We start from the raw sequence: 14,450 nt of genomic DNA, 5'->3' as shown, positions 1-14,450 counted from the left end.
CAATGGCAATAGCACTTAGACTTCTGTAACACTTCACAGTGCTTATCAGCCCCCTCTAAGTGGTTTTACAGAGTCAGCATTTTGCCCCCAACAATCTGGATCCTCATTTTACCCACCTCGGAAGGATGGAAGGCTGAGTCAAACTTGAGCGGGTCAGCAGTAACCAATTAAGGCTCACTGGTGCCCTAAGCACTGAAAAATCTTGGTACCCCCTCTTTTGTACATACTGTGGTGCTCCCTTTGGGCCTGGTCCCCATAGCACATGCTTAGTCTGCTTAATGCCAGTCAGGATTGAACTGCTTGCAGTCGGCAGAGTTAGCCCACTGTTCTGACCCCCCCCCCCTTGTCCCACACCAAAACACTCCAAGCCAAAGATACTTTACGGAATTTATTCACAGACAGACAGATCCTTGGCAGCAAACTGGCACAGACAAGCCAGGACAGCAATCCAGCCGGCCAAGCTCACAATACTGTTCTCCAACATTAGTTAAATGTGTTGACTTCTGCAAAAGGGGTGTGTGCACAAGCATTCCTTTTATAGTCTGGAGAGGAGCCTAATGACCACCAGCTGAGTGCAATTACCTCCTGTAACTGCGTAATTGTTCCTTACGCCTCTTAGCTCTCCGGTGCCGGGCATCTAGGAACAACTCACTGCTGACCTCGGGATCACACTCCCTTGTCTCCTCCCCACTGGTCCAAGGCTCAGGCGCCTCCTGATGGCCAACCAGCCTCTCTGCACCCTGCTCAGAGTCGGATCCCTGTCCAGGGTCCTCCACATTCTCCAAAGCCGACTCATAGGGCCCCTCGCTGTCGGAGTCTGGTGGCAGCTCCAACGGTTCCTGCTGGGCCACAACAGCCCACAATACTACATTCTAGCCGCCACGGCTCTTAAGATTAAAGGTATTGTTGCAAGATGTTATTAGCCATTCACGTCTACCAGTTTTTTTAGCTGCTGGTGGCCTTCGTATACATCAAGTTCTTCCCAAGAACCGAGGATGTCATAATGTGTCAGCATCCTCTATCCCTGGGCTTTTTTTGCAATCACCTGATGAAAATTTTGTCAAGGTGCAGGTTTTATTTTGAAGGTGTGCGTGTTTAATACAGGAAAGATATAATTAGGCTCCTTGTTGTTCAGTCCTGAACAAGAAAGAATTCACTGTAGAAATTCGGAGTGGGGGGGGGGGGGGGCTGTCGTGGTTCTGGCGAGCAGCGCGCCCCCTGTGGGCCAAGCGCCGAAAGTGCCCTTCGCTCTCGGGAGTCTTTCCCTTTCCTAAAAGTCTGCGCTCGCGTATTTATTTTCCTGTGTATGTAACCGTGCCAGACGGCGTCTGCCTCTCTCTGAAGCTTGCAGCGGTTTCCTTTCCAGCCTGCCCTTATCTTCTCCTGCACGTTGACTCCGGGTGACTAATAACACAATAACATAATAAAGCCGGGTTTTGTTTACGCCGCTCTCCGGGGGTGCGTATAAAAGGAGCCGCCGAGAGCCCGAGCGCAGCCAGAAGCGCTCGAGGAGCCTCGCGGGGAGACAGCAGAGACAGCCCACCTGCTCCACCAGCCCTCCTCCTTTGCGCGCAGCCTGCCTCGTCCCGGCTGGCTTTAGCGGACTGCGGCCAAGCAGGGAGGGTCTCAGCTCGGGGAACTCGAGCGATCGGACGGTCGTGCTCGCCTGCAACCTGCCTCGGGACTTAAAGAAGGCGTCGTTTGCACTGCCCGCCTCTGGGTTAGCAGGAGGAACCGTCGGGATGGATTACGCGCGGATGATCCTTCCCTTGCTTTTTGTCATCAGCCAGGGAACTCAACAACGCGCCGGTAAGTTCGAATCCTCTTGAATTTCTCCATTCTTCTGCAGATGGATTTTTTTGCCCAGGTAGACTGCACGCGTCCAAGGAAGACCGCGCAACCTCGGATGCTTTGTGGTCCAAAGCGTTATCCCCCCCCCCCCCCCAGCCAGGTTCAGGCGGCTTTGCTTAGCCTCGCCAAGGGGCAACTCCAGGATTCCCGGTGCGCTCAAGGCAATTCATCCGAGATCTGGTCCTCTAATACAGTGTTTCTCAAACCTTGGCAACTTGAAGATGTCCGGACTTCAACTCCCAGAATTCCCCAGCCAGCGAAGTCTTAAAGTGGCCAAGGTTAGAGACCACAGGGATAGGTGACATCTAAGAACAGATCCAAACGAGAATAGGGAGAAGAGGAAATCCCTTTCCTGTCTATGGAGATTCTCAGTCATCCAGACGTCCCAAAGATGCTTTTTTTTTCCCAAGAGGCAACTGGAATTTCTGGTTTTTCTTTGAAGACGTTTCGCTTCTCACTCAAGAAGCTTCTTCAGCTCTGACTGGTAGGGAACGTGGTTGGAAGAGCGGGAGGGGGCGTTTTAATTTCCCCACCATCCGGTCACAGCTGAAGAAGCTTCTTGGATGAGAAGCATCTTCAAAACATCTTCAAAGACCCCAAAAAAAGTTCAGTTGCTTCTTGAAAATAAAAAGCATCTTTGAGCCCCTGTCCTGTCCGTTTTCGAAGCCCGGGCGCTTTCATGGGATCGCCCGAATGGGCTACGTTCGCCCTCAAAATACACCTGGTTTGCAAGCCCCCCCCCGCCCCCAAATGACAAACCAGCACTTGTGAATGAGGCGGGGGTGGGTGGGCTGGGGAAGGCTATCCGAACGGCAAAAGATGGGAAATTTGCTGCCATTGGGACCGCGTGGGAGTTAGTAACCTCTACCTGGTACCAGACGATAAACTTTGAATCGTGGTTTACCTATCACAGTGGCTAATCCCAAGCCAGACAAAAAACACATTCTTGCCTCGAGGAGGCACGAACCTATAACCATCCATCTCATTATCTACGATAGTTTTTAGCGCGGCGTATCGTCGGAATAAAACCGTAGTGGCTTGTTCACGGCGGTTTCTGGGTTAGTTTTTTTTTTTGGGGGGGGGGGGAATCGCAAACTGAGGGTGCCAGTTTAAATCAATGGATTTCGCGCGCTCTTAATTAGTGGGAGCCCTAAGTTCGGTTGCTTGCCTTCAGACGTTTCATGACCCAATTAGGTAACATCATCAGCATGAGTGAGTGTTGGGTTCGCTAGTGAATGTGAAGTCTCTTTAATTCTACTTAAGGTTTGTCCAACCGGCTCTCGGTCGCCCGCTCAAGTGTTCCAAGATTTGGCTGCTTAAAGTTTTCCAACTCTTGAATCATCTCTCTGGCTAATCGCCTTAGGTCTCCAACTTTGGAAAGTTTAAGACTTGTGGACTTCAACTCCCAGAGTTCCTCAGCCAGCAAAGCTGGCTGAGGAACTCTAGGAGTTGAAGTCCACAAGTCTTAAACTTTCCAAAGTTTTGAAGACCTCCTAGAGGACCTTCAGTTCTGTTTATGGAATGCGGCTTGGCCAAACATAGATGGACATTTTCTTATCGTTTTCCATTTCTCTTAAATTAAGCAGAATTATTCTAAAGTCAGGTCGCCTCTAAATTTAATCAATAAAATTCTGGGAGCTGGAAGTCCGCAAGACTTAAACTTGCCAAGGCTGGAGACCCCTGGCCTAGAGAGCTAATGAATCCAGCAGGCAGAACTGTTCCTACCACCAGTTGGAAGTGATTTCTTTTAAAACAATTCTGCTGCTCAAACGGGCTCCCCGACCTCCGGCCAGGTCAAGCCCAATTCCCGACGGCCGCCGCTAAAACGAGCGGGAGATCCATCCACCTCTCAGAAGCAAGACTTCGCCTGCGGGATTGAATCTATTGGAGCAGTGTTTCTCAACCTTGGCAACTTGAAGATGTCCGGACTTCAACTCTGGGAGTTGAAGTCCACAAGTCTTAAACTTTCCAAAGTTGGAGACCGCTGTGAGTCTAAGGCGATTAGCCAGAGAGATGATTCAAGATGATTCAGGTCTTAAAGTTGCCAAGGTTGGAGACCACTGAGTCCTATCTAGTTCCCTGCAACTATTTGGGACTACACTTCCCATGAGCCGCGCTGCCGAGGTGCTCGGAAGCGCTGAATAGAACAGCCTTCGAAAAACCTGCGGGGGGGGGGGGCTCGCTCGCCTTTGCAGCGTCAACCCCATAGAGAGAGTTGGGTTGGCTTCTAAGGACGATCGGAACGGGCAGGGAGTTTCGCTTCCAGACCCTGCGACCACTAGCCGTTTTTTTTTGTATTTCCCGGTCTGGTCTTTGCGTTGTTTAACGACGCGGGTCGTTCAGCGAGGCGCCACGTGCAGCTCTCGAAGCCGCGGCAGGGGAGCTGCTCCCCAGACTTCCCCAAGTCTCTTCTGCTGGTCTGAGATGCTCTAACTTCCCTTTCCGAACCGGCTCTTTCTCTCCCTCCTGCTTCGGACCACTGCTGCCCCTTGTCCCGCTCAGCGACGTGTTTTTTTTCTCCCCCCCCTCAGATGCAGCGGTCGGTGCCTTGGTGGGAGCTACCAAGCAGCCCGCGAGCGCCCCCTCGCCGCCGCGCCGGGTGAAGCGTTGCTCCTGTTACTCCCTAATGGATAAAGAGTGCGTCTATTTCTGCCACCTGGACATCATCTGGATTAACACTCCGGAGTAAGTAGAGCCTCTTTCCTTGGCGCTAAGCCATTAATGTAGCTTTTATCACTCTGCGACTGTGTTTAATTAAGTCTAGGATTCCTCTCTTAAGGCGAGCTCAGCACATCCCTCCTTTTTGGTGCATTTGGCCAGAGCTATCTCAAGTATCAGCCAGATCCGAAGCCCCACAAATCCTAATTGCACTTAGGATAATCTTGGGAAAAGGCTGTTCATTCAGGCAGAATTGCTTCTTCCTAGCAAAGGTCAAAATTTGCTATTTTCCAGATACCTCGGATCATGAATTCCATCAGACTGATTGTGGCAATGGGTGTTGTAGTTCAGTGAGTACCAGGTTAGAATAAGTGGGTGCAAAAATAAGTGTGTCACGGTAACAAGTGCACATCACAGAACTATTTTCCTGGCAACATAAGTATAGGTCGTCCTTGATTTGCGACCACAATTGAACCCAAAATTTCTGTTGCTAAGTAAGATAATTTGTTGAGGGAGTTTTGCCCCATTTTGCAACCTATCTTGCCACTGTTGTTAAGTGAATCACTGCAGTGGTGAAATCCGTAACGTGGCTGTTAAGTGAATCTGGTTTCCCCATTGACTTTGCTTGTCAGAAGGTTGCAAAAGGGGATGGCATGACCCCCCAAAACATTGCAACCGTCATAAATATGAGTAAGTTGCCAAGTGTCTGAATTTTGATCATGTGGCTGTGAATATGCTGCAATGGTCATCAGAGTGAAAAACGATCAAAAATCAACTTTTTCCAGCGCCGTTGTATCTTCGAATGGTCACTAGTGAACTGTTGTAAGTTGAGGACCACCCGTATGAACACAATTCTTTTAAGATTGGCCTCTACATCTAATGCAGTTGCATTCTGCTTGCTTTTAAGCAGTTTATATATTTGCAATCTTGACCTTTGCAGCTAGGAATTTAAGGGTGCCACACTACAGCATGGGCAGTAAGGATTATTAACAGCAGCAAAAAAAATTGTTTGGATATATTTCTCCATTTTGCAATGTATTTGCATGGGCTGTTTTTATTAAATTGTCAAAGCCCGATGTTGTCAGCCTGCAAACATAACCCTAAGGTTTAATGAAGATTTTTCTGCATCGTATTGTATTACACACAACACAACAAATACCGGTGTGTGTGTGTGTGTGTGTGTGTGTGTGTATGTTATATGTTTGTTATATTTGTGCTGATAAATAAATAAAGGGAGACTAGTATAGATCTATTTCAAGCTATTTAGCTCTCATCAGCTAGCCATACCCTTGCTGGGAATCGAACCTGTGTTCTATTGCCTCTTAGGCAGATGTGTTAACCATTGAGCTACAGGGCTCGACTCCTTATCAGCCAGGCCAGGGTGAAAGGTATCTATTTAGATTTTACAACCCCCGGTATGCCCAAATATGGGAGGAAGATCACTACTTCCATTCTCTGTCCTTCGGCTCGTTACAAGAGACCATCCAGACAGAAACCCAATATTTTTTACTGTTGCCTTTTTGTTACATTTGTTGTATTTGTGCTGATAAATAAATAAAGGGAGACTAGTATAGGTCTATTTCAAGCTATTTAGCTCTCATCAGCTAGCCATACCCTTACTGGAAATCGAACTTGTGCTGTATTGAGCTCTGTGGCTCAATGGTTAACACATCTGCCTTAGAGGCAATACAGCACAAGCTCGATTCCCAGTAAGGGTGTGGCTAGCTGATGAGAGCTAAATAGCTTGAAATAGATCTATACTAGTCTCCCTTTATTTATTTATCAGCACAAATATAACAAATGTAACAAAAAGGCAACAGTAAAAAATATTGGGTTTCTGTCTGGATGGTCTCTTGTGACGAGCCGAAGGACAGAGAATGGAAGTAGTGATCTTCCTCCCATATTTGGGCATACCGGGGGTTGTAAAATCTAAATCTAAATCTATCTCTATCCCTATTTATCTATCTATCTATCTATCTATCTATCTATCTATCTATCTATCTATCTGTGTGTGTATGTATGTGTGTATGTATATATATATATGTATGTATGTATGTGTGTGTGTGTGTGTGTATATATATATATATATATACATACATACATACATACATACATACATACATACATACATACATACATATATATATATATATATATATATATATATATATAATGTATATGTTTGATAGTACAGCACTGTTCAAACAAGCTCAGCTATTTGCTCTCATGCATGAAATCCGATTTTAATTGGTTCATTTGTGGTATTAAACTGAAATTGGCTTGGTGCACCACGAGCAAAGTTTGCAGAGACAAAATCTAGCCACAGCGTTCTCCTATGGGATTCTGCTGCATTAACAGCATGTTAGGCAGAACTGCAGTTAATCAAATTAGCCGAGGCAGGCCAAAGACAGCCTGCTATCCGGCAAATCACGTTGTGTAATCCTTGATAAGCGTGCTGAAATGTATTTGAACGCGGCCATCTGCTGCTAGCACATACCAATCCTGCTTTAACGATTTGGCTTAAAGGAGGTCTGCCTAAAGTGTGCGAGGGAGCTCGCGTGGGCTTCGTTGGTAAGAGGATATTAACGGTGCCAAATTATTAGACGTTTGAACTGAGATAGGCCTCAAAGATAACTGTGTGTATGGAGCTTGGTAAAAACAGACACTTCACTCCAAACTGTAAATTCCAAACTGTAATTCATTTTTTTTTTCATTTTCCCTTTATTTGTATGCCGCCCTTTTCCCTGGGGGGGCTCAGGGCGGCTCACAATTCAAAAAGGGAGGGGGGAAAGACAAACAGCATTCCAATATGGAAACAATACAACATATTAAAAGAGAGCACAACAGTCACACAATTCGGGTGGGGTTGGAATCTTAACCCCAGGCCAGCCGGGACAGCCAGATCTTCAAAGCGGCGCGGAAGGATTGGAGGGTGGTGAGGGTCCGAATCTCCACGGGGAGTTCGTTCCAGAGGGTCGGAGCAGCCACCGAGAAGGCTCTCCTCTGGGTAGTTGCCAGTTTGCACTGGCTAGTAGATGGAATTCGGAGGAGGCCTAATCGATGCGATCGTATCGGTCTAGTGGAGGTAATTGGCAGTAGGCGGTCTCTCAAATACCCAGGCCCACTACCATGAAGGGCTTTATAGGTGATAAGTAGCACCTTGAAGCGCACCCGGAGATCGACAGGCAGCCAGTGCAGCTCGCGGAGGATAGGTGTAATGTGGGTGAAGCGAGGTGCACCCACAATCGCTCGCGCGGCCGCATTCCTTGCCAGCATGGTCAAGCAGTAAAGGGATGATAGGAGTTGCAGTCTAGGAATAATTGGGAGACCACCTGTCACTCATTGAATATATATTTTTTTATTTTTTTTCCTGATAGGCGGATTGTGCCATATGGGCTTGGAAGCCTTTCTCGAACCAGGCGATCCCTAAAAGATTTACCACTTGAGACACTGAAGCCATCTCCCAGCCGATGCCACTGTGCCAGCCTGAAGGACAAGAAGTGCATGAATTTTTGTCAGCCAGGAACTGAGCACAGGTAAATTTTCTTTTGCTTTTTTTTCTAGCCTATAATGAATGGATTATAAATTGGATCCCAATATACCTACTTCATCTCTAAATATTTGAGTTAACGATAGCCTAACATTTGTAGAGATATCAGTTAAGTGACCGAAGGCTACGGGCTTTGAAGCAGCTAAAGAAACAGGGTGTCATTAAAATTTATCATGTTCATTAGGGTCAGTCAGTGGTGAGATTCAAATAATTTAACAACCGGTTCTCTGCCCTAATGACCATCTTGGTAGGTGGGGCTCGGTGGTCATGTGACTGGGTGGGCGTGGCCAACTCAAGGTCACTCACATCGATGGGCGCTTCGCCTTAGCTGTTACAATGTAATAAGGGTTAACCGGAGAGGCAGTTTCTGTAAGCAGGTCAATAAAGATTAGGCTAGAAACAACATCAGAATGTTTCCTTCCTGCCTTCCTTACAGGATTAGCCCTGTAAAGTGGGGAAAAAACAAAAGGAGATTTCTTCCAACAACCGGTTCTCCGAACTGCTTAGAAAGTTACCAACCGGTTCTCCCGAATAGGTGCGAACTGGCTGAATCCCACCACTGATTAGGGTGCTAGTCTGCATTTAGACATGATACCCAATGGATGATTTTGAGCAGGGCAGTCAACTGATGCCCTCTTTTGTATTTCAAATACCATCATTCCCAGTCAGTACGATTAAGAGCCGAGGTGGCACAGTGGTTAGGGTGCAGTACTGCAGGCCACTTTAGCTGACTGTGATCTGCAGTTCAGCGGTTCAAACCTCACCGGCTCAAGGTCGACTCAGCCTTCCATCCTTCCGAGGTGGGTGAAATGAGAACCCGGATTGTGGGGGCAAGTTGCTGACTCAATTTGCTAAAAAATTTGTAAACCACCTAGAGAGGGCTGAAAGCCCTATGAAGCGGTATATAAGTCTAATAAATAAATAAATAAATAATGGTAGAGTCTTATCAAAGTGCAGCTCCCAACATTTGAAAGACATGGGATGCTTCTCTCTGATCTTGGATATTGTCTTCAGCTAAATCCATGGGTTTGGCTGACTTGAGGAATTCTGGAAGTTGAAATCCATAAGTCTTGAACGTTGCCAAGTTTGGAGACCCATGAAGCAAATCAACGCGGTTAAGGTGTTAAACATGAACCACTTTAGCCATGGAAGCTCATTCTGTGGTTTTGCGTTAGTTACCCTCTCAATTTATTCTACTCCGTAGAGTTGTTTTGGGGAAACAGGGGAAAAGATAGTGATATGAGATCTTGGAGAACGTGACCCGTCAAAACCGCGTTCCACAAAAGCGCGGTCAACGAAAGCGCGTATGTGACGTCATCACAGCGCGACGAAAAAGATCGAAAAATTGAAATAAAAATTAAATTACAGCAAGCCGATTCACATAAAGGTAAGGGTTAGGTTTAGGGTTAGGGTTAGGGTTAGGTTAAGGGTTAGGGTTAGGTTTAGAGCGTTAGCGTTATATTTAGCGTTAGGTTAAGGGTTAGCGTTAGGTTTAGGGTTAGGTTTAGGGTTAGGTTTAGGGTTAGGTTTAGGGTTAGGTTTAGGGTTAGGTTAAGGGTTAGGTTTAGGGTTAGGTTTAGGGTTAGGTTTAGGGTTAGGTTTAGGGTTAGGTTTGGGGGGGTTAGGGTAAGGTTTTCGCTTTATTTTTACATTTTTCGATCTTTTTCGTCGCGCTGTGATGACGTCACATACGCGCTTTCGTCGACCGCGCTTTTGTCTACCGCGGTTTTGTGGTGGAACCCTTGGAGAACACCAGGCTATTAATTTATTAAATTTACATCCTTCCTTTCCTCAGACCCTGAAATTGGCACATGTACAATTCTTCCTCCAAACTTATTCCTCCATAAGGTTGGGCTTGGCAGAATGAAAAGCCCAGAATCTCCAATTAAACTCCTGTGGCCTTGGTAGAGTCAAACTTGGTAGAATCCTAGTCTTGCTTCACAATCCCTATACCATATAGGGTGTCTTAATCTGACCAGTTAAATGAATGAATGAACACTGTCATAGAGGAAGAATAAGATTAAGGTTTAATAAACATGCTAGAGTAGGTGTAAGAAATGTGAATGTTTCTCACAGCTGTATCTTCTTTTTTTTATTGATATGAACAGATCTCAGTCCACTACAGAGAAGGAATGGAAACATTTGTTTAAAGGGAGAGATTGCAAAGGATTCGGACTGAAGTGTACATTTCATCAACTGGCTGAAAACAAGAAAATGAAGAGGTAAAATTGTCCTTTGCGCTTTTGGAAAATGATTGATTTCAATAAATATACTGCCCACCACAACAGAATACATAAAATCTCAAACAAGTGAAAAGTTATTCTTTCCTCCACCTACCCAGTGGAAGCTAAGCCAACCTACATTTTCTTAACCGTCGTACGCAGCTGATTCCAGTTCTTGAAAATGGACATTTATAGCTGCGTGATTTCCCTTAGATTGACTTGGCAGAGGGCTTTTCTCCAATGCGAAGCATTTTTAGTTAAGATATCAATGTACTGTTCTCTATATACAGTGAAACTCAATTTGGATCTTGAGCCAAGAGCCTCTGCAGGGAACTGACCAGTTTTCTGCACCAATTAAAGCCATCTGCATAAAAAATGTAAATGGAAGAATTCATATTGTTATGCAGATCACCCAAGGAGATGGCCGTAATTTAATGAATGTTTGTTAATAACCATCTGTCCCCTTTTAGCTATTCCATTAAAACGAGGTTTTGTTACTTGTTCTTATCGATGATAATGTCATACTTCCCAGAGGCTTCTTTTTAATTTTGCATGTGGGACATCGTTGTCGAATGTGGTGGGAGAGGTTTCATTCATTTCCCGCTTTCTGCTATAGCTCTCACAGAAGTCCAGTATAAAGGTGTTTAGCAATTAGATTCTTTTAGTATCCCCTTTTTCTTGGTAGATCAAATTGATTAATCAATATGTGCCATCTAATTGGTGTCAACCCTTAGTAATTCCATAAATAGATTTTCTCTGAATGAGCTTCTCCCAGCCTCTTTAATTCTTCCAACAATGCACTTGTTATTGCTGTAATTGAGTCCATCCAGTTGTCAAATATTATATTAATAGTTTAGTTACCTCCTAAACCTTTTCCCAAAGGGAGGTAAATTTGAATGCTAAAAGAGTATGTGAATTTACATTATGTGCCTTGCATAACGTATACAAAAGTAGTATGAAAAACAATATTATAGCAATAGCAGTTAGACTTATATACCGCTTCATAGGGCTTTCAGCCCTCTCTAAGCGGTTTACAGAGTCAGCATATTGCCCCCAACAACAATCCGGGTCCTCATTTTACCCACCTCGGAAGGATGGAAGGCTGAGTCAACCTTGAGCCGGTGAGATTTGAACCGCTGAACTGCAGATAATAGTCAGCTGAAGTGGCCTGCAGTACTGCACCCTAACCACTGCGCCACCTCGGCTCATATCTTTAGGTGTATGTAACTCTGGGTTATAGAGATTAAATAATTTGTATGTCCAGAAAAAGGATAATTAAATGCTCATGTGACTAAGAAAACTAGCAGATGTGGTGTCTATATCAATGCATACACCAACATATTTGATCATTTAAATTGATGATTTCTTTTCTATTTCTGCAGGTTGGAGACTCTTCGAAACAGCATCAAAGCTTCTTCCAATATTGCCAAACTGGTAAGCAAGCTGCAGAAACCGAAGCAGCTGAAGCATAACCGGACATACGAAAAACAGAACATCTGGCAAAGTCTGAAAATGGCATCGTAGTGGAAAGATCCCCGAGCCTAATCCTCATGTCAGCAAGACTTTCTGACAAAGCTTTGTGGAGGCTTTGTTTTGACTTCTTAACATTCCACTTCAGGAAAAGATCAAGGAAAGTTGATCTAAATATTAACTCTCCAAAGTAAAGCAGAGCCCACATCAATATTCCATTCAGACTGATGGCAAAACAGATAAAGACTGGCATCTTACTGGAATTCAGTGGGTCAAAGAAGATCTTCTCAACGCATCCCTTTAAAGACTGTCAAACGAAGAACGGACATGTTTGAATCCCAGCTCCAGAAAGAGAGTAACATTTAAAGCATTTGATTTGTCAGGGTTCAGTCACAGTATAACTCAAAGCCAGATCAAAAATGGAAAGATTTGAAGATTTGAAAGACGAGATGCCTTAATTCTGACCATGATTAAAGGCCAAAATAAGTGTGCTATTTTGATTGAGGCGCATATTCTAAATTAACAGGTCTACCTCATATGCTCCGCATTGCACTCTTGCCAAACTAACATACAACTATTTTAGGAGTTTTGAGTGTTGGCTTCAACCTCTTACCTTTAACCATGACTGCCTGTAGTTTAGTTAATTTAGTTTTAGATTTTCAGGATTGCAGATTAACGTTTGTCTACAATCTGGTGGTAAGGGAATGAAATAAATTGTCTCCATCTCAAAAGATATAATGTCATTTGAAAAAATAGATCTTCACTGTTTTTCAGGGGATCATGTTTTTAAAAGAGAGTTGTTAGAATTGGCGTGATAAAGGATTGTTAATACATGAAGTTCAGTATATATGGAAACACCAAAATTGAGTGCCATTGAGTGAAACATGAATTGGATGACGAAAGTTGTACTAAGTGCTTGTACTATCTAGCTTTGTTCTCTCTATAAATAAAATTTGAAAGCAAAGCTAGTTTAAAACTAAGATCAAAGGCTTATCCTGAGCAAACATGAATAGCAATGGATTTATCTATATGATAAATTTTCTGTATAATATTTCTGGGATATATTTTGTATGATGTGCTCTTTACCTTTATATATTATATTTATATTCAGGCGGGTGTCAATTATCTTTACTATGTTGAACTTATATTGAAACAGGCCATATTGGTCTATATGTTTATATGTTTTATAAATTTCTGTATGAAATTGGAAAATTCTTTATGCCTGTTTATATGTTTTATAAATTTCTGTGTGAAATTGGAAAATTCTTTATGCCTGTTAAGGTAAATATACTAGAAATAAATATTTTGAACTACTCAGGTTCTTTTATGGTATATTGAATTTTTAAAAAATACTCTTACATTGCTTGTTCACTTTCATCAAACTAGCATTTTCCATTGCTACAAGATTTCATGTTCATATATGAATCACATACCGTATCCTTCTCGCAAGTACCTAATTTGGATTGAATTGAGTCTTAGGAAACAAAATGTTTTATTCCATTCTTGGATCATCTAAATTGCATTACCTAATGTTCCTTGTAAGTACTTCAGACAAGAATGGGTACCATTTATCAGACGTTAAACAATGGTATAACAAACTTGGAATTAACTTTAATATACAACCTCATAAAACAAATACATATCACTTGGGTTAATGATTGCTGGAAATATCAACACAAATTGGTGTTCATGCATAATTTATGTTTAACTGATGTATATCTACAATACTGGCAACATAAACAGTCTCTTGAAATTACAACTCCTGGTACAGGCAGTTACAGTTGATTTACAAACATAATTGGAACAAGAATTTCCATTGCTAAGCAAGGTAGCTAAGAAAGTCATGCCCAATTTTACCACCTTTTTTGGCACAATTAAGTGAAGTTATATGTTAATATGTTAAGTGACTCATAAGGTCATTAAGTGAATCCAGCTTCCCCAATTGGCTTTGCTTGTTGGAAGCCAGCTGGGCACAGAGGTGGGTTCCTACCAGTTTGCACCTATTCGGTAGAACCGGTTCGTCAAATCTACTGAACTGGTTAGAAGAGGTTCCACCAGTGGACCCGGAAAGCAGGCCACACCTACAGAAGAAGTTCCAAAAATTTTTGAAACCCACCACTGGTCCTTGGATAGGATTATTCTACACTATCATGCTCCTATTTATAAAACTCAGGGCCTCTGTGAAAGGTAAGGATGACTACTGCGTTTGTGGTGCAATCAGAACATTGCGTGTGTTGAAGTTGTTTTAATGCAAACCAAAGATGCCTTTTAAAAAACAAGTTTATATCATATTCTTATGCATGCCAGTGCTGTGTGTGAGGTAATTTAAGGTGGTTCTGACAAGTGTCGTCGGCATCTTCATATCCGGTCACATGGGCGGCAAGCCACTCCCATCCGGTCACATGGGCAGCAAGCCACTCCCACAAAGGAGGCCACACCCACAGAGTAGGTTCGAACAATTTTTGAAACCCACCACTGGCTGGGCAGGTTGCAAATGATTGCATAACCTTGGAAGCTACTAGCATTCTAAATACATGTTGTCAAGAATTTTGATTATGCGGCCATTGTAACTTTGAACGGTTGCTAATGGAATGGTCGTAAGTCAAGGACTACCTGTAAACTCTGAATAGTAAAACAAATTGTGTTTACTCATAAAGAAGGCGGCAAGACTCCTAATCTGAACTAAAACACATATAAGT

At 43.6% G+C, this 14,450-nt stretch overlaps 1 protein-coding gene across 1 annotated transcript; it reads left to right on the top strand.

Moving 5' to 3' along the window:
- Positions 1-1,704: 1,704 nt before the first annotated feature.
- EDN1 (endothelin 1) lies at positions 1,705-13,056 on the top strand. The gene is made up of 5 exons (XM_087707459.1): positions 1,705-1,809; positions 4,383-4,536; positions 7,887-8,045; positions 10,168-10,281; positions 11,664-13,056. The coding sequence occupies exons 1-5, from the start codon at positions 1,743-1,745 to the stop codon at positions 11,803-11,805; spliced, it is 636 nt and encodes a 211-aa protein (XP_087563585.1). The 5' UTR covers positions 1,705-1,742; the 3' UTR covers positions 11,806-13,056.
- Positions 13,057-14,450: the final 1,394 nt, after the last annotated feature.

Source organism: Thamnophis sirtalis, unplaced genomic scaffold (genome assembly GCF_051295495.1).
Source record: "Thamnophis sirtalis isolate CommonGarterSnake01/CBP01778 unplaced genomic scaffold, rThaSir2_p1.2 scaffold_2, whole genome shotgun sequence".
NCBI lineage: Eukaryota > Metazoa > Chordata > Lepidosauria > Squamata > Natricidae > Thamnophis > Thamnophis sirtalis.
This window is presented reverse-complemented; position numbering and strand designations above follow the sequence as displayed.

What these genes read in the sequence shown, in the direction of transcription:
- EDN1 (XM_087707459.1), top strand. Translation starts at nt 1,743, where the DNA reads ATGGATTACGCGCGGATGATCCTTCCCTTGCTTTTTGTCATCAGCCAG. An exon ending in GGGAACTCAACAACGCGCCG is followed by an intron (nt 1,810 to 4,382) that starts GTAAGTTCGAAT and finishes CCCCCCCCTCAG; the next exon opens with ATGCAGCGGTCGGTGCCTTG. An exon ending in ATCTGGATTAACACTCCGGA is followed by an intron (nt 4,537 to 7,886) that starts GTAAGTAGAGCC and finishes TTTTCCTGATAG; the next exon opens with GCGGATTGTGCCATATGGGC.